Source organism: Rhipicephalus sanguineus, unplaced genomic scaffold (genome assembly GCF_013339695.2).
Source record: "Rhipicephalus sanguineus isolate Rsan-2018 unplaced genomic scaffold, BIME_Rsan_1.4 Seq1217, whole genome shotgun sequence".
NCBI classification, from domain to species: domain Eukaryota; kingdom Metazoa; phylum Arthropoda; class Arachnida; order Ixodida; family Ixodidae; genus Rhipicephalus; species Rhipicephalus sanguineus.
In genome coordinates this window covers 4558-29975 of record NW_023614505.1, presented here as the reverse complement: position 1 = coordinate 29975, position 25418 = coordinate 4558, and the positions used below count along the sequence as shown (strand labels likewise).

Here is a 25418-nt window from a genome sequence, read left to right as displayed (position 1 = left end):
AACAAATAACAAATATAGCCGCAAGAGTCGAGGAAAAAGTAGACGAACTACCAGGCAAAGACTGGAAGTATAGTGAGCTGCTACATGTAATCACGAAAGAAATGGAAATAGAGAAGAAAACTATTTGTTGGAAAGGAAAGAAAAAGCCAAAAGTTGGTGGAACAAAGAAATCCGGGAAGCAATCGAGATGCGACGTCAGGCATCACGGGAGCACAGACAGGCAAAAAAGGAGAAGCGACCACAGGACGAAGTCAACCAAATATGGGAAATATATTTAGAGCAAAATCCATTGTGCAGAAATTAGTCGAGGCAAAAATTAAAGGTGAAAGTGAACGCTGGATGACAGAGATTCGCGAAAAGAAGAAGGCCGCGCCTAGGATATTTTGGAGCCACCTAAAAGCGCTAGGTAGGAAGTCTGTCACAATGCAACAGCATATGGTAGATGAAGGAGGAAATAAATTGGAAGGATATGAAGCGCTAGGTTACATCCGAAAGATAACAGCCGATTCGTTTAAAAGGTCCCCCAGGGGATTCCCCCGGTGAGTAAAAGTACGCAAAGGAGTGCAACCGACGAAGATGTAGTACTAGAGAATTTCAATTGGAAGAAGGCCGAAGGAAAAATTCCTAAGCGCACTACTCCGGGCTTAGATGGGGTTCCCGTCAGCCTCATTAACGAACTCGGACATAACACTAAAGAAGCACTGCTGAAAGCCGTAGAAAAGTGCTTGCAGAAGAGGGAAATACCAGACAGTTGGCGAAAAAGTAGAATGAACTTAATCTATAAAGGCAAGGGAGAAAAGGATAACATTCGCTCGTATAGACCGCTAACAATTACATCGGTGCTATACAGGTTGGCGATGCAGGCAGTAAAATTAAAAATAGAAGCGTGGGTAGAACAAAATGATATTTTGGGAGAACTTCAGAATGGATTTCGAATCGACAGGCGGTTAGACGATAATCTGTTTGTTCTTACCCAGTGTATAGAAATATCTAAAATAGAAAACAGGCCCTTATACGTAGCTTATCTAGATATCACCGGGGCGTATGACAACGTTAATCAGGAAATTTTGTGGGATATATTGAAGGAAGTGGGCATAGGTGACGACTGTGTACAGCTTTGAAGGAAATATACCGAGAAAATACAGTTTGTATAGAATGGGAAGGAATAAGTGGCAAGGACAGCGTTGAAATTAGCAAGGGGCTGAGACAGGGATGCCCTCTGTCCCCGCTGTTATTCATGCTGTACATGGCGAGGATGGAAAAAGCGCTAGAAGGTAGCAACATTGGATTTAATTTGTCACACAAACAGGTCGGAGCGATGGTTGAGCAGAAGCTTCCTGGTCTATTTTATGCTGATGATATTGTCTTATTTGCGGACAGTCAAGATGATATACAGCGACTGGCAGATATATGCGGAAGGGAGTGTGAGGCTCTAGGACTAGGATTTAGTGCAACAAAATGTGGATTGATGGTATTCAATGATCACGGCCCAGTCAAAAAAAACCATTGAAACCAATTGGAAATGCCAATTGGTTTCAATTGGCCCTAGTTGGTGTGACCCATTATTCAATTGGTTTGAATTGGATGGTTTGGAATGTCCAATTGGAATGCTAACCAATTGGCCCTACTCCAATTGGTTCTCTAAGCAGTCTATAGTCAACAGTGGGGCACACCAATTGGCCAATTGGGTGCACCAGTTGACCAATTGGGTGAACCAGTTGACCAATTGGGTGCACCAATTGGTGAGCAGTAAGAAGCACCTATTGGGCAATTCCAATTCGACTATTTGGTTTTGCCAATTGGAAATGCATTCCTGTTGGTTCTTGAACATGCTCAGTTGGTCAGCAGTGGAGGCACCACTAGAGGTGCATGCTCACAACAGACATCTCTCAGTTGGTTTACTTAGCTGTCATGTAAAATACTGCTAAAATTATGCAATAGTAATTAATATGACACTTCAATGTATTGACTCATGTATTTTGGAATGATTTCAAGATGCATTTAAGTGTTTATTGTGCAAAATAAAAAAAAAATTCGCACCATATCTGCTCCAATACTCCCATAATTTAGTTTTACGATGGTCACAAACTATTACAACATGTACACTCCACGTACATCTTCCTGTTAGTATGTACGTGCTATAAAAAATGGTGTGGAGGCCTTTAAATGTCTCAAACATCAGTGGCTGATTTCTACATTTGCACAAACTGTAGAAACAAGCACAAAAAGACCTTTATATCTTTTGCTTATGTCGTTTATTTGAACTTCATGCACTGTACGCTAAAATATCTCAAATCACAATATAACAAAACTGAATAGTCACATGTACATAGATAAGAACATTCACATTCAACCAAATGCAAAAAGCAGCCCGAGCTGCGTCCATCTAAATTTAAGTGCACGTATACATACAAGAGAATTTGCACATTAAGCCAGATACATCGGAGTATAGTCAGACGCATATTCAGTCTGGCAACACGAAGCAACATACAACGTTTGTATCAAATGTCCGAACAACACTACAAAATATTTCACGGATTGAAACACTGTTATACAAATGTCTGCCATTACAGGGTAGGAAACACTTTTGTCTCTCTAAAGAAACGGGCACTTTATAGCTTTGCGGCCAATGTCAAGAGACAGAGTACCGAAACAGACAGCAAAAGCACTACTCAAAGTGCCAACTCGATGTGTTATTTCCAGGAACAAATGTACAGTATATTAAAACACGACATCACTTTTTTGTAGTATAACGACTGCTACGTGCAATTCCTTGTGACAACCACATCAAGTTGTTGAAAATCAGGACGCTAAAAGCAAGGTTACCCTGATGTAAGCATTCGAGTCAAAATTACGCCGATATGACATGAACTGTAGAAGCTGGAAAAAAAGCATGCGCATTATACTTAGCCCTAAATTTGCACATTTCAATCCATGTGTACTGTATATCCTGACCAAATGGACTTTCACCAAAATTTTCAATCGCTGACACTATAAAACTACAGTGTGAAAGAGCTCGGGACAGGAGATATATAAGTATCATCAAGCTGAATAAGCACACAGACTTTGCAGACATCTGTCAATTCAATAAGCTCCATTCTTGATGAATGCCCAACCACTTTTGAAAGATGTTTCATGGTTGTCGACATGTACCTGAGAGGAGAGCACTTTAGCCGACGGACTACAGCATATGCTTGAGAGTTGTTGTCACATAATATATGTTCAATGACAGCATATGCACCACTTGTAAGCTGAACACAAGAGCTATTAGTCCTTTTGTTTCTGCATACTTTCTGTTGGTGAGGACAGTCTTTTTTTTTAGCACGCGAGAAAACTGCTGAACATGGTCAGAGAGCTTGTCATGGTTTTGCACCGATGTGTCACTTCGTGAATACAGAGCTCCTCTACCAAAAAAATTAATATTTCCACACACTGAAACTGCTTTCTGGGTTACAGTTTTATCGAAGGAAGAACAGTATGCCAGAATTTGAGGTGCCTCAGACAGTTTTGTTAGCTCATACACTGCACTCTGCATTTGCAGTGAGCGACAGATTTGATGCGGAATTCCGTTTGTTGCTTTCACAGTTGACTTCAGTGAACCATTTCCGGATTCAAACGGAAATGCTGAATGAGACCATAGCGGCCCCCATTGGTGCACACTTTTGGCTAAGTGGGTGACCTGGTGCATGTTGTACGTCATGGACTCCTTCCCATAAAGAACCTCTGTTTTGATGTGAAATTCAAGCAAATATTTTTCTGCAATGGCCAGGTCACAGGTGAACAAGTGCTCCTCAAGGAGGAGATGCAAGCTTTCTACAAGGCATGCCCAGTGCTGCAAATACTTTCTCTCCAAGATCCCTTCAAGCACAGGAAGGCTGTAAAAAAGGATCCAGTTTTCCAATTCCTTGGCTTTCCACCACTTCCTCTCTTTCAATGATCTGGGCATTCGCTTCACTTCTCTTGGAGGTGTTAATGAGAGCAACCGTTCATCAATAATTCTTAGGTGGCGGCCTATGTAAAATTCCCGTCCAGTGCCTTCCAGCCATAATTCCAGGAACTGGCGCCCTAGGCCCAGCAGGACGCAGTGCATATAGTCTGGAACGAATCCCGACACTATATTGAACTGTTGCAAATTTATCAGGGGTGACACAGTTTTCACGCCATGGACAGGAGCTCCATCCTTTACTGCCGTTTCCATATCATGGAGCATTTGTTCTTCGGTGCGCTCAATGGGCTCATTTTGTTGCACAGGATATTTCGTAGCTCCTGCAACTCTATCTCCTCGCTGTAGACACCAGTTGCACCCATAATAACCATTGAATTGCATCACACCCTGCATGGGTGCTCTAGCAACTGTGTCTACAGCACAGCAGATACAAAAGGCTTTAAATACCTTTTCTTTTCCTTCATGCTCAAGCAAGAATCCATATTCTCCAAGCTTGTTCAATGCATCTACAAAAGGACCTTGAAATAATCCCATATCTGGCTTCTCTTTTCCAAACCAGAGTGCTGCTAGGACAAGTTTGTTCATGCGCTGCTCTGGTGGAATCTCATTTATGAGAAGCTGCACAGGCCAAATGGCAGTCCCGCTAGACTTAAAAAGAGGTGCTCCATCAGTATTTAAAACAAAACTGATCCTGTTGCCAAAACCAACTGTGGAGGTTACAAAGTCGCGGTACAACTGTCCATCTGTTATATCAGACAAGGTGTTGCGGCATCTAAGCGGTTTTGTGAGGTCAAGTAAATCGCAGTTTTTGACAAGCTTTTGCACCTGTGATGGTATGTCTAGGAGAACAAAAAATGGCGCATCTGCCATGGCGGAGACCTCCATGACGTGGCCACACTTTGGACACTGTAGAGATGTGTTTGTCTGTGAGTGACCTGCGTGCACATAACACTTCGGACAAAAAAAATGAAACGTCATTTTCGTCCCAACAGTACTACATAGCTTCCCAAACATGTACTGCGAGTGAGGCAAAATCGGTCGTTCAAACATTAAATTAATCGTTTTAGTGAGATTTGAAAGCGCTGTTAAAGACAAGTTTGTTTTCAGAGCATATTTCATCACCATTAAGAGAATGTCCCCCCTTGACACAACCACTTTCTCTGTTACAATTTCCCGAAATAAGTCAGTGAAATTGTCATTTGGCTGGGACATATGGGGTCTCCTCCCTGGTTGCTCTTCACCCTGTAAAAAATGTTTACTTATGAATTAGTCCTATAATCCTCAGTTTTACCAGCACAATTTATACAGCACGCATATGTTAATGGCAGAAGAGGTGCAGGATAGATGAAAGCAATGGACACAAATTTTTAATCCATCCAATGTCTTCTGTACCATTAAAAAGTATGCTTGAACATCAGGTCACCCACCTCTCAATTATATATTACACACTTTTCATTTATGCCAATATTTCTGCTGCAGTAACCCAAATAAAAAGACCTACCTCCATCATGCAATAGAACGGTTGTTTTATTATATGACAATATTGCCCTGATTAAATTTGATATAGATGAATCAGCTAAAATCCAATAGTGGCAAAGTATGGTAAAAGCTCTTGTACGTTTCTATAAAAGAATACCATTAAAGGGTGATTATATGGTGGTGCAAATAGCGAAATTTAGAACTGAATTGAATAGTGATCATACTGAAATACTACTCGAATAGTTTTTGAATAGCAAGGCAACCATTTTCAAGAGAGGCCTAGAATTCTACAACTTTTTTTCTATTCGAAATAAATATTCACTAACTTTAACAAAGTAACATTACAATTACATTTAACAGAGAAATGTACCACGGTTACGTAAACTGAGGCACACTCGTATACAGTAGCGATTAGAGTCAAGAGGTATTTTTCAACTGTAGGATGAATAGAGCAGTTACTTCAGTATTCGAGGTAGTACTTTGCCACCAGCTTTTAAATAACACTAGGACCTAAAAGTTAAACAATGTTTTATGAATGAACATCATGAATCTTATGACAATGATAGTTGATAGAGGACACATTCGCTTCGGGGACACCGGAGTTCAAGGGGAAAAGTCCTGATGACTAAAGCTTTGATAGTCCTGTAAAAGCTTGACCTGCATGCATCAGGGCAGTTCACCAATTAAAAAAAGAAAAATGATCCTTCACCCTCCCTATGTGTTGTTCTTCTCGGGTTTTCCTGTTGGTGCTAATTATTTGAAAAGTATTTCAAAAACAGTCGGCAACTCAAACATGCGCTATTCAATTTAAGTACCAAATCAAATATAAGTTATTCGATTTTTTTTTTTGAAATTTTCGAATAATCGCACATCCCTAGTGCATTACACAGCTTCAAGCTTAATTGATGCACTTTATGCTAAGCAAGAACACGTTCCAAATGGCAGAATGTGAGTGCATCTGGTGAACTAGAAATAAACAAATTTGAAGCAGACGAATGTCTGGCAAGAATGGGCATGAATGCCGCTTACCAGGCTTTCATGGGATGCCTCACTCGAGTCGCTAGGCGCATCCTCATCTGGTTCTTGTGCATTCTGCAAGATATCGTGAAAGCTCAGCTTCGAACACACGTGCTTCTTCATGGCAGGCTGCAATCATTAAGCACTGCCTCTTACCACTATGACAAATCTATCGTGCACTCCATCCATCTGTTCAAAAGTTCTAATTACTGCCATTTAGGTGTGCATAAATGCTGCTTACCAGGCTGTCATGGGATGCCTCACTCGAGTCGCTAGGCGCATCCTCATCTGGTTCTTGTGCATTCTGCAAGATATCGTGAAAGATCAGCTTCGAACACACGTGCTTCTTCATGGTAGGCCGCAATCATTAAGCATTGCCTCTTACCACTATGACAAATCTATCGTGCACTTTATCCATTTGTTCAAAAGTTCTAATTACTGCCATTTAGGTGTGCATAAATGCTGCTTACCAGGCTGTCATGGGATGCCTCACTCGAGTCGCTAGGCGCATCCTCATCTGGTTCTTGTGCATTCTGCAAGATATCGTGAAAGATCAGCTTCGAACACACGTGCTTCTTCATGGTAGGCCACAATCATTAAGCACTGCCTCTTACCACTATGACAAATCTATCGTGCACTCTATCCATTTGTTCAAAAGTTCTAATTACTGCCATTTAGGTGTGCATAAATGCTGCTTACCAGGCTGTCATGGGATGCCTCACTCGAGTCGCTAGGCGCATCCTCATCTGGTTCTTGTGCATTCTGCAAGATATCGTGAAAGATCAGCTTCGAACACACGTGCTTCTTCATGGCAGGCTGCAATCATTAAGCACTGCCTCTTACCACTATGACAAATCTATCGTGCACTTTATCCATTTGTTCAAAAGTTCTAATTACTGCCATTTAGGTGTGCATAAATGCTGCTTACCAGGCTGTCATGGGATGCCTCACTCGAGTCGCTAGGCGCATCCTCATCTGGTTCTTGTGCATTCTGCAAGATATCGTGAAAGATCAGCTTCGAACACACGTGCTTCTTCATGGTAGGCCACAATCATAAGCACTGCCTCTTACCACTATGACAAATCTACGTGCACTCTATCCATTTGTTCAAAAGTTCTAATTACTGCCATTTAGGTGTGCATAAATGCTGCTTACCAGGCTGTCATGGGATGCCTCACTCGAGTCGCTAGGCGCATCCTCATCTGGTTCTTGTGCATTCTGCAAGATATCGTGAAAGATCAGCTTCGAACACACGTGCTTCTTCATGGCAGGCTGCAATCATTAAGCACTGCCTCTTACCACTATGACAAATCTATCGTGCACTTTATCCATTTGTTCAAAAGTTCTAATTACTGCCACTTTAGGTGTGCGTGGAATGCTGCTTACCAGGCTGTCATGGGATGCCTCACTCGAGTCACCAGCCAAATCTTCATCTGGCTGTGTAATCTGCAAGAGATTTCGAGTTGTGAGGTTCAAACCCATGAGCTGCAGGCGCTGACAGGGGACGAAAATATTTTAAACATCTTGAGCAGGTGGTACGCACATCACAAGTAGGGGGGGAGGGTAAGTGTTAATCTTGAACGAACAAATTACTATTACCCAAAGTTAGGTAGGTTACGTCCAACACATCTAAATGAAAGGAAAAAAAAATTCGCGCTGAGCGCATACGTACATTTTCGTTCAGAGGCAATGCATCAGTTTGCAGGGGAATCGCAGTAGAGCTTGTGGTTTCCCCGTCGCCCCAGGACGTGCCTGTCTGATTTTCGGCAACTGAAGATACCTATTTGTGCAAAATGAAAAGTGTGAAGGTGTGGATTGACAGCCAGTACGCGTCGTTGGAGAGTTTTAGAATAGCGTACGTAGGCTAAGTTAGCGTTCGTTGCGGTCGCCCGCTATTTCCGACACTTTAACGGGGGCCTGCAAGAGGATGGCGCACGACGCCTGCGCAGTGGCGGCAAACGCTAACGCAAAGCTTTGCGTACGCTACTCTAAAACATATGTGGCACGTACGCACTGGGTGCATGGTTGATGGCTTTTACTTACCGCTGCATTCGCGAGCCGGTGTCTGCTGACTGTCGACTTCGGCACTTCGAATTTTGCACCAGGGTGCAAGAATTTCTTGTAGCGGCCTCGTTTTTTCCACAGCTTAGAACGATTCATGGTCACTCGTTCGAGACTTAGTGCGCAACAAATCGAAGAGGCCTCGAACGCACACGCGCACACGATCGGTCAAAACGGTCCACACAGACTAAACAAGTAACCACAGGTGCCAGCAATGCTATCTCGTTCCGTCAAACTTAGCGGCTTAAACGTGATTGCAAAAATATTGTCACCTTTTGTATTACCAGTGGTAAATATATGTGTAAAGTAACGCAGATTGTATTTTAACATATCAATTTTAATTATTTGTGAACATAATCTGTTGTTGCATTGATATTGGTGCAATGGTGCCATGTCGATCATTATGGATACCGTAACGCCGTTGTGTTAGATGTTCAGTTTTAAATTTTTTTATATTTTTTAAAATATTGTTCAGGCTACGCCGCACAATGAGCGCAGGCGACCCGATACCAAAGGCACGGCCGCTACATAAAAAAGACCTGGCCGTGCCAAAGGTATGCCTGATCGGTCAGATCAGTCAGATCGCCATCGCCAACATTGTTTTGTGCAAGCATGGAGACATGGAGGAAGAAAAAATTTTGTCTGGTCTGGTCTGCTTTTGTTCAAGTGGAAGGCGCTAGCTGTGCTGGCATATGTGCAGCTGCAGTTATTCGATCGCCATTTCGGAATGTTCTCCCACGCTTACGTGAGGTATCTTGAGGATAAGCGATGCGCCCTCGTCGACACCACAGATATTCGAGATTTTGACAAATGGGACCATCAGGACATTGATGAAAAACGCATCAAGGCGGCGACGCACTGGGTGAACTGGGTGTTCAAAGACGGCAGTTCAGACTATTTCCCAGCCGAGATTCTTCACTTAGGAGGTAAGCTTCGTTACTTCCATTGCGTTCATAAAAGTTTGTGTGCTGTGGTAGGCCTATGCAAATGAACTTCTATGATCGGCGTTGCCTGGGATGCTTGTATCTGACGACACTTGGAGCACGTGGTGCGACTAGCTGTTACGCAAGTGCTTTAACGCATAGTCGGTCAGCGTGCTTGCCGGCGGGTGGGCCGGCAGTCGGATGGTCGGTCACTGGCAGACGCTGCGCAATAAATAAAGCCTTCTTGGCCTCGAGCGTGCACACGTTCATACGTTCGACCTCTTTCCGTCTAGGTGCACGTTACGTGACTACAGTGCAATATTAATGTCAGCCGGGCGTGCTAAAACTCGTGCGGAATGAATGTTGACTAGTCATGTTTTCCTAATACTGCAGTAAAAATGATAGTTGGTTTAGTTGGAATGCTTTCATTATTGATACAGCGCTAAAGACAAGAGGAACACAAAGTGCACAGGACGCGCACTCGTCCAGTGCACTTTGTGTTCCTCTCGTCGTTGGCTTTAGCGCTGCATCAATTATGAATGTTTTCCTAAAAGGTTAACTCTATTCTCTGCCTCTGCGCGCATTTCAAAATGACCGATGATGGTTCTTTAGAGAATTTAAATATTATACCAATTTCATAACAACGTGCTGTTGGTGTAGTACTGTTGCTTGAATTAAAGGGAACTTAAAAGTATTCATTGCCTTGTATGGACCAATTTCAGCATCTGAAGCAGAAGTGCAAAAAAAGGTGAAAAAGGGAAGATTGAAATTTAGGCGTATGATGCCTGGAGAGGAACAGGAATGGAACTGTGATGAGGAGGTATGTATGACACGCTATTCCAAGGTGCAAATTTGCTTCTTTATCTGCTTTTAAGATACTATTTTCTTTTCCTCTTTCACTTAAGCCACAAGAGAAAGAACAAGAAGAGAACAAAAGGAAGGGCAAAAAACGAAAAGAGCCAAACGACAACTTGCTCAAGCTTTTGGACAGAAAAAAGCGTCAAATGGATGTGGCAAAAACTCGCCACAATTGTGATGGGAATTGCTCGGCCGCACAGGAGCTTGAGCGTATGAAGGATGTGGTTGACAGAAAGGAAGAAGAAATTAAAAAATTAAGAAAACTCAACGAAAAGCTGCAGGAAAAAGTAATAATGCAAATGGAACGGTTCAGTAAGCATTATTTTCGTTTTCATAATTACAGTGCTGTAGTTGAGAAGTGCCTGCTTATGTCTGTAATTCTGATGTTCCAGTTGAAAGTGCTAACGGCACAGTCGCCCACTCCATGGTACAGCCTACTGTAGTGGTGCCACCATCAACACCACCACCGGCGCAGGGACCCGAAGAGAAGAATGGAGCGGCTGCTGCACGTGCCTTCTGTAGCCCCGCAGCTATAACACAACAAAGCACACCTGAATCCCGTGGTCCTGACGACATGGTAAGATTTTGAAGAATATGGGGCATGTAGCTTTACTTGCCAGTGCGTAAGCTCGGTAAGCTTTATTCTACAGTTGTGACTACATAATTTTTTAGACTGCTGATAATTATCTGTTACGAAATAATTTTTGTCACAGCAGAGATATTTTTGTACAGTGTGTGCAGGCTATGTGTGTGTATTTTGTGGCTATGCAGGTGGATATAGGCCAGGGATTAAAGATCCCAACTGGCGCATGGCAGCGCATACAGCTGCAGCCGAAGGACAGTCTGTTTGTCAAAGAGCTTCTAGTGGCCCCAGCAGACTTGAAGGGGCGTTTGCTACAAGGTAGGCTACCTTAGAAAAGTTCCTGAAAATCTCTGTGGAACTCGAGAATGCATTAGGCATGGGGTCGAAGATCCCTCTCATTCAAGGCTTTCTTGCGAAAAAAAATGAGAATATGCATATACAAGTAACAATTAGCGTCTATCTTTTCATTGAATGGCCTTTCTCTTTATGTTCCACGTGTGCTAAAGCTGCACCCTCTTGATTGCACACCATTCGATGATGCAATGTCTACTTCCAGTCAGTTTGTGTGCACTACAAAATATCTTGCAAACGCCTTGTTTATTATGTGGTGTTTTTGCCATTACTGTTGCAGTGACTGTCTTGATTTAGTTTGGGTGCTATGTTTTGGCATTCTAGTGTGTGGATACTCCCTGCATGCATATGCTGTGCATAAAAGCCACAGTATTTACAGGGACCAAATTTGTCTCATTTTAGGATGCTGTGTGTAATTCTTAGATTTTCATGCTGGAGGGGCAGCTGTCACTCTCTCATTGTCTTATGCCTTTCCTAAAACCCATGACGTCTGCAAAATCAACAGGCTGTGTCTGTGCATCCATAATGCAAGCCAGCTGTTCCTTTTGCACTTAAGTAGAGCTGACACAGACTCAGCACTAACAGATGAGCACATGGGCCCAATAGTTCACCTGTCCTTTTCGCTCATGTTTTATTTTTCCAAATGACAACCTAATAGTTAGGGACCAAAGTGCTATTGTGAATTGCCGTATGTGCAAGGATAATGAGATTGCTCGTCGTAACGACATCACAAAACCTCTCATGTAAGGTAGGCAGGAAAAAGTGTATGTTTGGGTGTCACTGATCAATATGATCAATAGGCTCGAACTCCTCAAAATGCTTTTATAAATTATGCAGAGAACGTAAACTTGGTTCCCCTCCAAAGCAAATGTATTAACATGGCTACCAAGATTGCTCCAGGACCCTTTCAGTTGGGATACAACTGGCTTTTGTGGCATTTTCTGTCTATCTAATTTACCAATTTCTATATTTACAGGCAAGCGCTCCCCTAGGTTCCCAGATCGCCCCATAAAGGAGCCCCTAACACCGTGGAAGGTGTCAGTGATGCGTGGTAAGTGAACGCAGCGTTAAGTTAGGCACAATTCTATTCCATAAAATTTAAGGCAATTATTGCTAAAGCTCTTTTTTTTTCATAAATAAAAGTATTCTGATCAGCTCAGGATGACTACCTTACTAGACTCGTGTTTGTCCTCCATTGGCTCTGCATAATATTAGTGTGACTGGTTGGAGGACTTGCTCTAATTTTGACTCCATTTTTTTGTTTTTATGGTGACAGAATGCTACAAGGAGAGGCTGCTGCGGCTTGGTCTACCAGCTGAAATACTACAAAACAGCCTCAAGCGGCTTAACCATTTTGTAGTAGAGAAGTTGGCTGACATAGAAAAACTGGCCAAAAAGTGCGTCGATTCATTTTATCAATATTTTGTACATGTTTAGAGTGTTTACCAGGCTTTCATGTTGGTTTTATGGCCAAGCTATTATTGAAGTGCAACCTAGGCTCATCAGTGCATAGTAGGCAATGCGGCGACAGCAGAAATGAAACACACGTAGATACCGGAAATCTCAATTTTGCTGCCGTCTCTGAATGTACTGTTGTGATGTTTTTGTTGATGACAGAGATTATGAACCTCGCGCATAATTGCCTTGCAGATTATATTATTGAGCTGCATCTCAATGTAGGTGACCTGATAATGCATGCTTCTAAATGAATGCATTGCTTGTAGATAGCATGCTTATCTCTGCTGGCAGTGACTGCCATAATACTGCTTATAGTGGATGCTCTACTGTGAGATTTTCAATTTCCATGATGCATTATCTCTTTTTACAGGACTGAAATGGCATAAGAAGGTCACTGGAGGATGCCGCTACGAAGAACTCTGTAGCATGTTAAAATACATTTTATTTAAACTTACTTCCGTGTTCATACTGCTTTGGATAGCTTTAGTACACTCCACAGGTTATTTCTAATGAGATAAATGGGCATGACCACTTAACCTAATGGTGAAACAATTTGGATTTTGTTTGTGCTACCAATTGGCTAAGTGGGCTAGACCCATTAAACACAACTGGGTATTCCAATGAGCAGAGGGTTTTTCCAAATGGGTGAACTGGGTTCACCAACTGGTGTAATTGGTCAGACCATTTGGATTTTGTTTGTGCTACCAATTGATTAAGTAGGCTAGACCCATTGAACACAACTGGGTAGTCCAAGTGGAGCAGAGGGTTTTTCCAAAGGGGTGAACTGGGTTCCCCAATTGGTCTAATTGGTTAAACCATTTGCATTTTAACTGTTACCAATTGGTTAGGTTGGTCAGGCCCATTCGGAACGATGGGGGCAACCAATTAGACCCATTGGATTTTTCCAATGGGTGTCCCAAAACACAATTGGATCCAATTGGAAATTTCCAATTGGTTCCAATTGGATCCAGTTGAAATTTTCCAATTGGTTCCAGTTAGATCCAATTGGAAATTTCCAATTGGTTTGAAAAACTTTTTTTTGACTGGGGCAAGTATTTCAGCTGACTGCGCGTGCAATTTACGTTTTTTTATTACCCTTAATTTGTGCATGCGTGATGCTATTGCCCGATTACTCGTGCGAATACGGTTTTTTTTTCGTTCTTTGCTTGTGCGTGTCCGTTTTGCGCGTTTTTACACACGCACCAACGTTCTCGAACTTTGTGACCGGAACTAGACCACGCTGATGCCGCTTGACACATGATTTTTTGCATCCTGTTGTTGCCCCAGCACTAACACAACGCTTAGAGATGAATAAGCTCCATTCTGCACCGCATTATAAAAGTTAAGTAGACTTCAAGTGCCCTGTGTGGAACCGCGGCGCAGAAAACTACAGCGCGTAGCAGACGCCCCTGGCTTTCCGCGCGCTTCCCGAGAGCGAAAAGCCCACGGGTCCGGCGCAGCAGCGGCGCGGCGCGGGAGTTCACGGCAAAAGGCCCACGCGGGAGCCGGCGCTTTGGACACTCCCCCTATTCTAGGTCACTCTACCTGAGGAGGTCGTGGTACAATGGTAAATCGAATAGGCCGAGTGTTCTAGAAGGTTGGTAGTGGTATAGTCACAGAACACTGGTATAGTGACCTAGAGTAGTGGCAAGAGCGAAGCGGGCACCCGAGGGAGCCGCTGTGATCAAAAAAGCTGCTGTCCGCGTGTGGCGCTGCTGTCGCTAGCCCGAGGAGAAAACGAGACGCAACACGTGCAAAGGTCTGCTTGGCGTAGCTCGACCCGCGAGTGGACGCTGTAGTGCATATTTGCGTTGCGGTGATTCTTTTTTTTTAATCATATTTTGTGCACTCGGAGTCAATGAGGCTCCCTTTATACTATTGGATAAGTAGAGAAAGCCGGACACGCATTGCTTCACTCCGGATTGCCGTACAGGCTACCCTGGCCATCGCGTAGAATGGATGGATGAAAGAACTTTATTGTTTGTCCGGCAGATTAACGACCCGGGCTCAGGTCTCCCATGTCGGGACGTGAAGGCCTTGCCTCTCCGCCGCTTCACGGGCCTGCTGGACTGCCCAGAGTTGGTCGGCGAGCTTGGAGCTGCGCAGAGCGGCTTCCCACCTCGCCGAGAGAGCATCGGGATTAATACGTTTGGCTTTAGCCTCGCATTCCCAGAGCATATGCTTGAGCGTAGCTGTGTCTGTCTGGCAGACCTTACATATGCTGGTGTTATAGATCTCGGGGTATATTCGGTGATATAACAGTGGATTAGGGTAAGTGTTCGTTTGCAGCTGAACCGCTTGAGCTCTGCATAGATTGCCACGATGCGGAGGGTAGCATCGCCGGGCCAAGTAGAACTTACGGGATACAACGAACTGACCATCGCGTAGAAGTACGGACGAAACATTTCGTTGTTTTCGGTGCCAAAATAGCTAGGAAGACCGCCGGAAGGATTGGGAGCGCAACCTCAAACGGAAGGACAAACCTCTAGCCGAGACATCTGCGGTGCGCGAAAAGCACTTTGCTGCCCATTTTGTTATTCGCGATTACGTACATGTTATCAGCGGTAACGAAGTGCGAATCCCCCGGGCGGGCGTGCTCTTGCAGCAGGTGCGGTGCCAACGCTCTTACCCGACCTACCTGCATACCTTTCAAAAGTACTTGTGAAGCCGTAGAGAAACCGTCGCGGTGTTCCCTCGTCTGAATCGGCCGAGAAAGTACGGTCGTCTCGCCGCGATGAGCAGGAAGCGAGCTTGGTCGAAGACCAAAATTTCGAGCCGAACGCGAGGGCCTTCGAAAACGACGAAGTGAATTCTCTCGTACCAGGTGATCAGCAGGCCCTGGCCCACTCACCATATGTTCCAAGGCTGTGGACGAAGCTTATCACACCAAACCTGGATGTCCTGGTGTTTGCCACGACACGCACAAGAAAGGAGCCTTTTGGTATTTTTCATGAGAAAGTGATGAGCTTCACCTTAGATCAGCAGATTGACATTGTGGCAAGCTGCTATTTTAATGGTACTGAGAAGTACGGGAAAATTCCCTTCTTGAAGCAAGAAATATTTTTCAAGTAATAGACTTTGCATTGTATGCTTTGTGCAGGTGCAATGAGTAGAGACACTTATGAAGACATTGCTCAGAACCTGAATGAAAAAAATGAAACGCACGCTAAAGAGACCTAAACTGTGCCGCAAGGAAAGCCAAAGCGCGAACGCCCTCTGGCTCTTTTCTTTATTTTCATCTGCCTCGAATTTTTGCTCACGCGGCCAAAGTCGCCGCCGCTGACATCGGAATTTCTGCGAAACGAACTCTTTAACGCTATTGCGTTAAAGTTATTTGATTTGTCAAATCATCACACACTTTGTGGCTATTCGCAACAGCATGTTCTTTCATAAGTACTATTTCCTTCATAAATAAAGTGCGTGATTTGTACATGGTTTCTTTTGCGCAAGTAACGGGCAAAAATTATCTGAATATATTGTTTTCAAGTTTTAAAGTGAACCACGCTGACGCGCGCCTTGCAGGACCTCAATAAAGTTTTGCAACCAACCACCACAACTGACCGGTAAATTACTCCTGTAGTTCACTTTGCTAAGAAGAACAAAATAAAAAGCCTTCGGCAGTGCTGAAACTGTCACCCGGCAACTAAATGGTTTTCACAAGCGATGCATCAGTAGAAAAAAGAAAAGTTTGCGGCGTTGTACCACGCAATACTCGTTTCCCCGCAGCAGCACCTCGCGGTAGCTACTGCAGCGCCACCGGCGGCGGCAGCTTTTTGAGCCTCACGAGAAGCTCCTCGCTTTTGCCACTACAAAGTTTACTGTAGTCGTGGTACAGGAACAGCACGCAACTCTCAATAACAGTACAAGATGGCGTCGTCATCAAGTAGGAAATTTCTCTTGCAAAGTTTCTACATTGTTTTCATAAAGATATTGCCGGTGTTTTTGCACGTTAAAAGTATTTTCCACTAGACTAAAACCTAAAAAAAATAAACATTAGCTTTCTTGTTGTTTTTACGAGAGTGAAGTGTTAAATGCCGAGTGTCGTATCAGACGCCTGTGGCTCCCTGTAGAGTTGTGACGCTTGCTCATTAGATGCTCCCAGAATGCGATTGATGAGGGGTCGCAGTTCAGCTTAGACGCGGCTTTCTTTGTCAGGGCTGCTTGATATAAGAACTGTGTCGGCCTAGTGGATCTCGTACTCACAGCGGCGATGAAAACTGAAATGCCGGGTGATGAACCATGCTCTGCGTTGCTCGATCTTTCAGAGTATCGCCTGAAACAAACTGCTACAGATATATGGTCTACGCGCGAACGACTGTGTTTGGCGTCATCGGTGTTAAGAAGCGGAGACCAGAATTGGTAAGTGACTGGCCTAGCATTCTGCGCGTCGTTTTGCACGTGCGGCAAGCGTCAGAAAGTCTGGCTCTAACGCCATGTGTCGTTTTGTGATGGTGTGCTCGGCGCGCGCAATAACGAACATCGTGCGTTAAATTTCAGGGTGTCCGTAAGCAGAGCGATACGGCCTTTCGGCGAGTCTAACCGACCGAACGATTGGTTTTCCCAGAAGGTAGGCCGAATATGAACAGTGCTGTTTAATGTTAGTGGTCCAGATTTCCGGATTGTATAATTAGAGTGTCATTACTTTTCAGAATTGTGCTCTGCAGTATGCCGATCTTTTGGAGAAAGTGGAGTCTCCCAAGTAAGTCATGAGACGCGCGCTCCCCTTGCCCTCTCTTCTCCTCTTTTCGACCCCCCCCCCCCCCGAAACTCCACGTGGGTTTGAAGGTTTGAACCGCGGTTGATAGCACCGTTTTGTTGCAGGCGCAAGCGAGGAGATCGCGGCGAACTCGACACCCCCGGTGCCCTAATCGTACGAAAGCTGACCCTAGAGCGCATTGATGAGCTAAAGAAGCTTATCCAAGACGAACAGCAGCGACATAAGTACGTACTTTCGTTCTCTCAGCGAGTTTCAGACATGTCAAATTATGGCGCGTAGTTGGAACGCGCGTTTGTAGAGGAACATACAGCGCACTACCCGTAACTTCTTCGCTGCTCTTGGCACCAGTAATGTGCTATAATGTTGTGATCTGTTTAATTAGCGTTTGGTTAATTAGACAACGTCCTGCGAGAGTGAGTATATGCATAGTATTTATTGAACGTTGTTTCGCGTTATCCACATTCATTGTTCAACGCGTTCGTGCGTGTCTGGTGTATTGGTAGTAATTTTGTTCAGCAAAACTATTAATCGAGCGTGTTTCTCAAGGTTTCATCTTGCGGAACAGTGCACGAAGAACGCGGACAAAAATAACGTAAAAAAAAGAAAGAAAAACGACGGTAAAAGCACTGAGTTGAGCTTGCGAGTTGGCGTTTGTCGTGGTTCCTTTTTACGTTCTTTTGTGCGCTGTTATCCAAGAAGCAGAAGAGTGGCGACTTGGGCTAGTTTGTAGGTCATGGTCGAGGGACAAAGTAACACACGCGGACGAGTTAGCGCTCTCCTCGTGTGTTACTTTGTCCCTCGTAGACTTTGTTCGCGAGTGGGGCTGCCCTGTGCCGCATCGCGATCATCGGTAGTGGTTTGAACACGGTTGAATTTATATTGTGTATGCGCGCGTGTGGTGGTGTCTGCTTTTTTTTTTTCTTGTTTTTTGTCGCCCGCATATCCCCACTCTATTATGGTTTTTACTGAAGGGTGTAAGAAACCATATTCTCTATTTAAAATATGGTTTCTTGCATAAGGGAGTAAATATACTTGCCATTAATCGGTACTGTCACATATTGGTTTCTCAAGCTTATTGCTGCCTACTTTTCACTGCTGCTGTTGCTATCAATCATTTCTTAATTCGTGCTTTCAAGCTCTCAAAGCATTGTTTGAAGGCATTGTGTGGCGAAAACTATTACAGTTGAAATGAAGATGTGTTTGTGTTATGCTTGGCAGATAAGTGCCGGTTGTCTGTAGTGTTTGAAAGAAATTATTTGCTATGCTGCCTTGTTAGTACATTGCAACGCACTAGCCTGGTCGGAGTAACTTGTACGTTGCTGTTGTGGAGGCATTCCTGAATGATCAGACATTGCGAGAAGTATCGAGTGACACTAATGCTAAACTTCAGCTGAAGGCTTTTTTTTATGTATAATTTGATAAAACTGATTCTTTTTGCCTTATACTTTGCCAAGTACTTATTTGCCCAAATATTTGTTTAGCAGCTAGAAGTTTGTTTGCCTCTTAGCTTACTATGTGGCAGATTAAAGCTTCATTGTAAATGCTCATGAATTAGCCATTTGCTGTTTTCGATACTACATGCCTCTAAGGTATAAGACCTTCAAAGCATGTTAGTGCGTCAGCCTCTCCCATTTGACAGTCCTTCCACCATGGGTTAACAGACAGTAATAGAGGTTTTCTTTCTTTTTAAATTTCTTCTTGGCTTTCGGGTTGTGTACAGATTGTTGTCATTGGTGATTTTCGTGCAATGCTTTTGAAGGAGTACTCACACAAAAATTTTAAATGTGAAGCATTTCTCAGAGAACCTTTGGGACTTTGAGCGTTTTTATGTATCTATCTGTCTGTCTGTCTGACTGACTGACTGACTGACTGACCTAATCTAATCTAGCCGCCTACGTCTGTGTGCTCTCATGATCGCCTGCTTAACTTTGTGTAGACCAAAAGTGGCATGGGAGGGTAAGAGGATTTGATGAATATGACTGTTGGGTCATGACATGAATAAAGTGAAAATCCTGTCGCGTACATCGTCAAACCCTTTACTCCAGCCAGGTGTGGCACATACCCATTTACCACGGGCCACGGAGTTCGGGTATGCGCCACAGTGGATTGACAGTTTATATCCACCCAGGAACGGCGAGAAGAGACATTGGTAATTTAAATGCGAGAGCTTTAAGAAAAACTGACATCGGCAGCGTTGACCCGACAAATGCAAAGAATAAAAATTAGGATCCCAGCAGGAGTTGAACCCAAGCATTCTGTGTGGCAATCAGGTATTCTCCCACAGAGCCACGGCAGGTCTATAAACTGGTTTCGAAAAACAGCCTGTGCAGGCGTAATGTCGGTGCAACACCAATTGTGCTTGTGGTGCTGGCTGTCTTATTTCATAAGGAAGCAATAAACACTACATATGTACTCCTACAATACAGGCGTCATATCAGATTAACGTCTGTGGTTCCAGTGTTGGCTCCGCTTTGATAGCAGTCTGATAAACATTACATTTGTATTTCTATGATTCAGCAAGCTATATTGAAGCATTGCTCGACCCTGGAGGAATACATTAACGAAAGTTACGTATGATATCCACATGATTGCACCATAAAGTGCACTTAGTTTCGATAATACTGGCGTAGGTACTCTAACGTGAAGGCTGACACTACGTCGAACCATAAATTACCCTTTAAACGCCAGTGTTCTCGACGTGCCTGGTAATCCCACAATGCGCACACAGCTACTAAACTTAAAAATGAATACACTTACAAAAACACGTCGATCCACCTCGTAATGCTTGGCTCAAAACCATAAAATACAGCATAGAAGTATTCGCTGACTGCTTCTCATGAAACCGATTCCCACAAAGCGTGGGATCTGCTGAATTTTTACGTCTTGTTTTTTTCTGAAGGTAGAGCACCAACTCGGGCTAGTTGATTCACATTCATTTTAAAGCCTACTAACTGCACTAGTAAACACTGTGCGCATCCTGTCTTCCCTCGGTTTTGTCCGTGTTTACTAGAACAGATAATAGCTTTAAAGGGACACCAAAGAGCAAAACGATTTTTCTCATATTAGTGAACTACTTTTTCACGATACCAAAAACACCACACTTGCTGCGAGAAGAAGCTTAGTAAGCGAGAGAACTCACAAAAAGAAAATGTGGGTGGCGACGCCACCTTGAAGTTTCCGCACTAATCGCCATGATGTCACATGTTTTGACGGCCCCTACTAGGGCCTACGTAGTTCCTAATCGGTAAAAATGCAGTACAGTAGACTCTCTGTAAACAGAAATTTTTTAAACGGAACTGCTGCTTAAACGGAACAAGTGCTTCTGACAAGATTGGTTTCGTACTCGTATTCTGTACTCTTATTCATCTCTCAGTAAACGAAACTCATGTTAAATGGAACATATTTTCTGGTTCCTTCAGGTTCCATTTAATGAGAGTCTACTGTACATTGTCCTCTGAGGGGGCCATAGACTTAACATACCAAGTTTGAGGAAATTTCGTTGGGCCAATGGCGCCAAAATACGATAAGTACACTTTGAAATCCGTGACGTCACGTGCGGAGATTTCGGCGTGAAATTTAAAAATGAAACTTTTAACTTCATTTTCTCCTATATGAATAAACCTATGATAGCTAGATTAACGACATTAGAGTTCTCTGAGTACAATTTATCAATCTAAACTGATTCATTGTTTTATTCTGTTACGATAAGTAGCTAACAACCCACTCATAATGGCGGGAAATCTTGTTCGGTTGAGTGCCCAGCAGTTATTTGGAGACGTTTTTGTAGCGCCCAGTTGCAGTTTCAGAGAGCACAGAGAGATGCAGGACCCAACATGTTTTTATTATTATTTTTTTGTAAACACCGCTTGCCACATGAGCACACAAAACGGTGATACACTCTCCACGCGAAGCATTGCATGCACGTGAGAACTGCATTAACTGTGGGGGAGCGCACGCAAGGGGCATGGCAGCCAACACACATTCGCGATGTAGGTGGTTTTAGCTTACACTTAAACCAAGTTGATGTTGATGTCACGAGGTGCTCCATTTCATGTGCAGTTTTGTGGCACACACTTCAAAGGGACAATAAAGTGAAACTGAATCGGTTTAGATTGCGTCGCGAATCTAAGACGCTTGTTCGCTTTAGTGCAAGAAAGCGATGACGTAACAGTCATAGAAAGAAACGAGGCCGTTTGTTTACGAACAAGACGAACACTATATATTTACAGAGCACAAGCACAATAAATATAGCACAAAAGCAAACAAAGCAAAATAACATGTGCATAATAAAGGGCAACACGTTTTCAAATAAAGAGTTCACCGTTGGGCAGGAAAAGTCATGGATGCTGTTCGGGCAGGCTCACGTGTGGGTGGTGATGGCATATGACGAGCGAGCACTGCAGAAACGAGCGAAGACCATAGACACGGCAGTAGACGTCGGACCCGGTGGAGGTCATTGGCCAGACGCCCTTTCGGCGTTCGCCAGCCCATGCTCCGTCGTCGCCGTGGAGAGGCAGGGGTGTTTGGATCGCACCTCCTTGCGGCGATCCCAAAACGCCAGGCACCGGGAAGAAGTTTGACGTGGTGCCAGGTGGGAGCCTGCAGTGACCTTCAGCCAGGAACTCGGCAGGCCGCTAATCCTGCACCCTGGGCACCGTCTTCTCCCGGCTACGTCTGCCCTGCTCCTCCGTTCTCTTCCAAACCACCGTGGATGGCACTCATTGGTCGAGTCTCCTGCATCCTGCCACGTACCGCAGGTGCAGCGTGTCATCATCATCGTCACTTTCTTCTACCTAAAATCACCACTCCGCTCACACACATCATCACAGGTTGATAAATTGTGCTCTTAGAACTGTGATGCTTTTAATTTCACCGTAACAGGTTTATTAATATAGGAGAAAATTAAGATTAAGGTTTCATTTTTAACAGCGAAGTTGTCGAAACTGGCAGTAAGACGTCTGTTAACAAGAAACCCCTGCTGCGCTGTTCTTGTGCTAAAAATAGCCAAGCAGCTGCCATCACCATAGCAACCGCCACAGTTTCTTACCCCGTGGCTCGGGGACAGAACTAACGATCCCGCTGACCTAGACAGATTTCAGAGGGCAAAGAGTGAACTTAACTCCAAGATGAAAACAGTCCAAGATTTCTTTTTTCGCGTTTAGTTGCCGGACATGTTGACGAATCCACGCAAATTTTAGTATTTGATTTTGCCTACCGATGCCTCACCTTCTTTCAGAATTGATAATGACGTTATTAGTGACCTTCCAGCAATATCGAATGCGTTTGATAACTATTTCCAGTCTGTGTTTGTTCCTGACAACAACTCCATTCCTTCTCTGACAGGCATAGTTCGTTCTGAACCAATCAGTGATATTGAAATAATGAATGAAGGCATTCTCAACCTTATCTTAAAATTGGATATAAAAAAATGCACTGGCCTGGACGGGATCCACAATGCATTCTTAGTTCGCTACTCCCTATGGTCATCCAGATATCTGTCAGTCATATTCAATAAATCTTTATCTTCTGTCACTGTTCCCTTCTCATGAAAGATAGCAAAAGTGCTCCCTCTCTACAAATCTGGTAAGAAGCAGTCTCTATTGAATTATAGACCGATATCATTGACTTCTCACTTATGCAAGATTTTAGAACATATTGTAGTGCACTAGCGCGAGCTACAAGAAGCCGGAGACAACGATGATGAAGCAACCAGCACGAGATGGTCATGCATTTTCTTATGCGCGTCTCTAAATAGTTTCAGACGAAATACATAATTTGTGGTCTCACAGCATCGACATCTGTCTTCCTGTTTCCACAAATTGGTGACCCGGATTTGCCTGATCGCTCTCTCTTCCTGATTTGCGCTCGCCTCAGCCGCTTTGCTTGGCCTGCAGCTGCCAGGAACTTGAGCACCGCAGCCTTTCCCGAAGCCGACATTCATGACCTCTCAGCAGGTACCGTTATCATCGCCGCAGCCCTGCGAGCCCGAGGTTTCCGCTCTCAAGGTTCCAGAGTTCTGGTCGTCGGTCTCGAAACTTTGGTTCATCTTCATGGAGTCATTGTTCCATCGTCATCTGCTCACCTCACAGTTGACCATGTATGACCATGTCATCGGAGCGCTTCCACCTCATACTGCTGCGGTCGTTTGCAATGTTTACTCTCTCCTCCAGTGGATCATCCTTATGATCATCTTAAGGAGACCCTCATCAGGCGCACTACTGACAGCGAACAATATTGACTGCAGCAACTCCTTACATTAGAGGAGCTCAGCGATTGTAAACCTACTGACCTACTGCGTCGTTGCAAACCTTGGTGCCCGATCTTGCTGCGTCTCCGAACACTGCCCTTCTTCGGGAAATTTTTCTGCAGCGCCTTCCAACACAGGTCCGCATGATTCTGACAGCGTCTTCAGCATCCACACTGGAATCTCAGGCTCAGTTGGCTGACAAGATTATGGATGTTGGTTTTCCTTCCGTGGCCACGCTTCGTCACCCTCAAGACCCTTTGCCCAACAGAACAGCTAGTAGTGACAGTTATGCATGTCTCCTCGCGGCTAATGAGGAGCTCACCCGAAAGGTAGAACAACTAACAGCTCAAGTTGCCGCCTTCCACACAAACCAGCCGCGTTCATCACGAACTCGCCGCCCCAGCCCTAATCACTCTGGCTGCCGTTCTGCTAGTCCTGATGGCCTTTGCTGGTACCACCGCCGTTAAGGGTTGCGTGCAAACAACTGTCGCCAGCCTTGTTCGTACGTGGGAAACGACCGCTGTTCCCGGTGCCAGCCACAGTCGCCTCTTCCATGTTACCGACCGTCGCACCAAGGTCCGCTACCTCGTCGATACTGGCGCTGAAATCTTGAGTCTTTCCTCCTATGTGGCTGAAAGACGCCATCCTCCTGACTCCCCTCCTCTCACCGCGGTCAACGGATCGACTATCCAGACTTACGGCCAAAAGTTGGTGACTCTTGACATTGGCCTCAGACGTACTTTTCGCTGGCTCTTTGTCATTGCGGACGTGCGCCAACCAATAATTGGAGCCGACTTCCTATGGCACTGCAAGCTCGTCATCGACGTACGGCATAGCCGTATCCTGGACTCTAAGACAAGCTTAGCCATACGTGCCGTTTCCTGTCGCGCTTCACCACTCAGGCTTCTTCAGGCACACACAACCGTTCCTGACCCTTGGTCAAGCATCATTGCCGAGATTTCGGATGTCTTCCAACCACCCTCCTTTCAGTCCTCGGCCGCCCACAGCGTGACACATCACATCATCATGAAGGGCCCTTCCGTATTTGCCTGGACTAGTCGCCTCGCACCAGATCGTCTCGCTGTTGCCAAAAAAGAGTTTGAGCACATGCTTGATCTTGGTTTTATTCGTCCCTTCTCCAGTCCTTGCGCCTCACCACTCCACATGGTGCCTAAAAAGACTGGTGATTGGCGCCCATGCGGTGGTTACCGTGCTCTTAACAAGGCCACTGTTACGGATCAGTACCGGATTCCCCATATCCAGGATTTCACTTCAGCACTGCATGGCTGCACCATTTTTAGCAAGATCGACCTGGTCAAAGTCTATCACCAAATCCCAGTCGAACCCGCAGACATTCCGAAGGCGGCCATTATAACACCCTTTGGCCTGTTCGAATATCTACGCATGCCATTTGGTCTTCGCAACGCAGCACAAATCTTTCAACGTTTCGTTGACCAGGTGTTACGTCGCTTGACCTGCTGCTTCGCCAATCTCGACAATATACTAGTCTTCAGTACCTCTACTGAAGCTCACAAGCACTATCTACGTCAAGTGCCTGAAAGACTGAGCAAGTTCGGTCTCGTTAACGGCCCTAAGAGGGAGTTTGGGGTCACGCAGGTGGACTTCCTCGGCCATTGCGTCAATGCACAGATGCACTTTCTCGCACTGCTGTTCATGCAACACAACACGAGCGAACGAGCATCGACTTCACAGCCATGGCTGCCACCCAGAAGAATGACGAGGAGCGCCAGCTGTTACAAAACCGCGGCACATCTCTC

The 25418-nt window shown here is 44.6% G+C and overlaps 3 protein-coding genes and 1 long non-coding RNA gene across 5 annotated transcripts; 3 read left to right on the top strand and 1 right to left on the bottom strand.

Moving 5' to 3' along the window:
• Nucleotides 1-3181: 3181 nt before the first annotated feature.
• LOC119376472 (uncharacterized) lies at nucleotides 3182-8667 on the bottom strand. Its single transcript, XM_037646285.2, has 10 exons — nucleotides 8486-8667; nucleotides 8115-8222; nucleotides 7829-7888; nucleotides 7598-7660; nucleotides 7371-7433; nucleotides 7142-7204; nucleotides 6913-6975; nucleotides 6684-6746; nucleotides 6455-6517; nucleotides 3182-5188 (listed from the first exon to the last, which is right to left on the bottom strand). Exons 1-10 carry the CDS (start codon nucleotides 8600-8602, stop codon nucleotides 3182-3184), a joined length of 2670 nt encoding a protein of 889 aa, XP_037502213.1. The 5' UTR covers nucleotides 8603-8667.
• Nucleotides 8668-9129: 462 nt separating this feature from the next.
• On the top strand, nucleotides 9130-11199 carry LOC119376475 (uncharacterized). Its single transcript, XM_037646288.2, has 5 exons — nucleotides 9130-9429; nucleotides 10149-10246; nucleotides 10332-10596; nucleotides 10677-10861; nucleotides 11056-11199. The coding sequence occupies exons 1-5, from the start codon at nucleotides 9231-9233 to the stop codon at nucleotides 11197-11199; spliced, it is 891 nt and encodes a 296-aa protein (XP_037502216.1). The 5' UTR covers nucleotides 9130-9230.
• Nucleotides 11200-11710: 511 nt separating this feature from the next.
• LOC119376474 (uncharacterized) lies at nucleotides 11711-13130 on the top strand. The gene is made up of 3 exons (XR_005180576.2): nucleotides 11711-12269; nucleotides 12495-12615; nucleotides 13047-13130. It is a non-coding gene; the product is annotated as an uncharacterized LOC119376474 (long non-coding RNA).
• Nucleotides 13131-16513: 3383 nt separating this feature from the next.
• On the top strand, nucleotides 16514-18169 carry LOC119376473 (bromodomain-containing protein 8-like). 2 transcript variants are annotated; one of them, XM_037646287.2, is made up of 5 exons: nucleotides 16514-16559; nucleotides 16942-17035; nucleotides 17174-17243; nucleotides 17326-17375; nucleotides 17498-18169. In XM_037646287.2, the coding sequence occupies exons 1-5, from the start codon at nucleotides 16544-16546 to the stop codon at nucleotides 17670-17672; spliced, it is 405 nt and encodes a 134-aa protein (XP_037502215.1). In that variant the 5' UTR covers nucleotides 16514-16543; the 3' UTR covers nucleotides 17673-18169. The 2 variants fall into 2 exon arrangements, with proteins under 2 accessions (XP_037502215.1, XP_037502214.1); XM_037646286.2 differs by lacking the exon at nucleotides 16514-16559 and having other exon boundaries at nucleotides 16738-17035; nucleotides 17498-18168.
• The last annotated feature ends 7249 nt before the right edge of the window (nucleotides 18170-25418 follow it).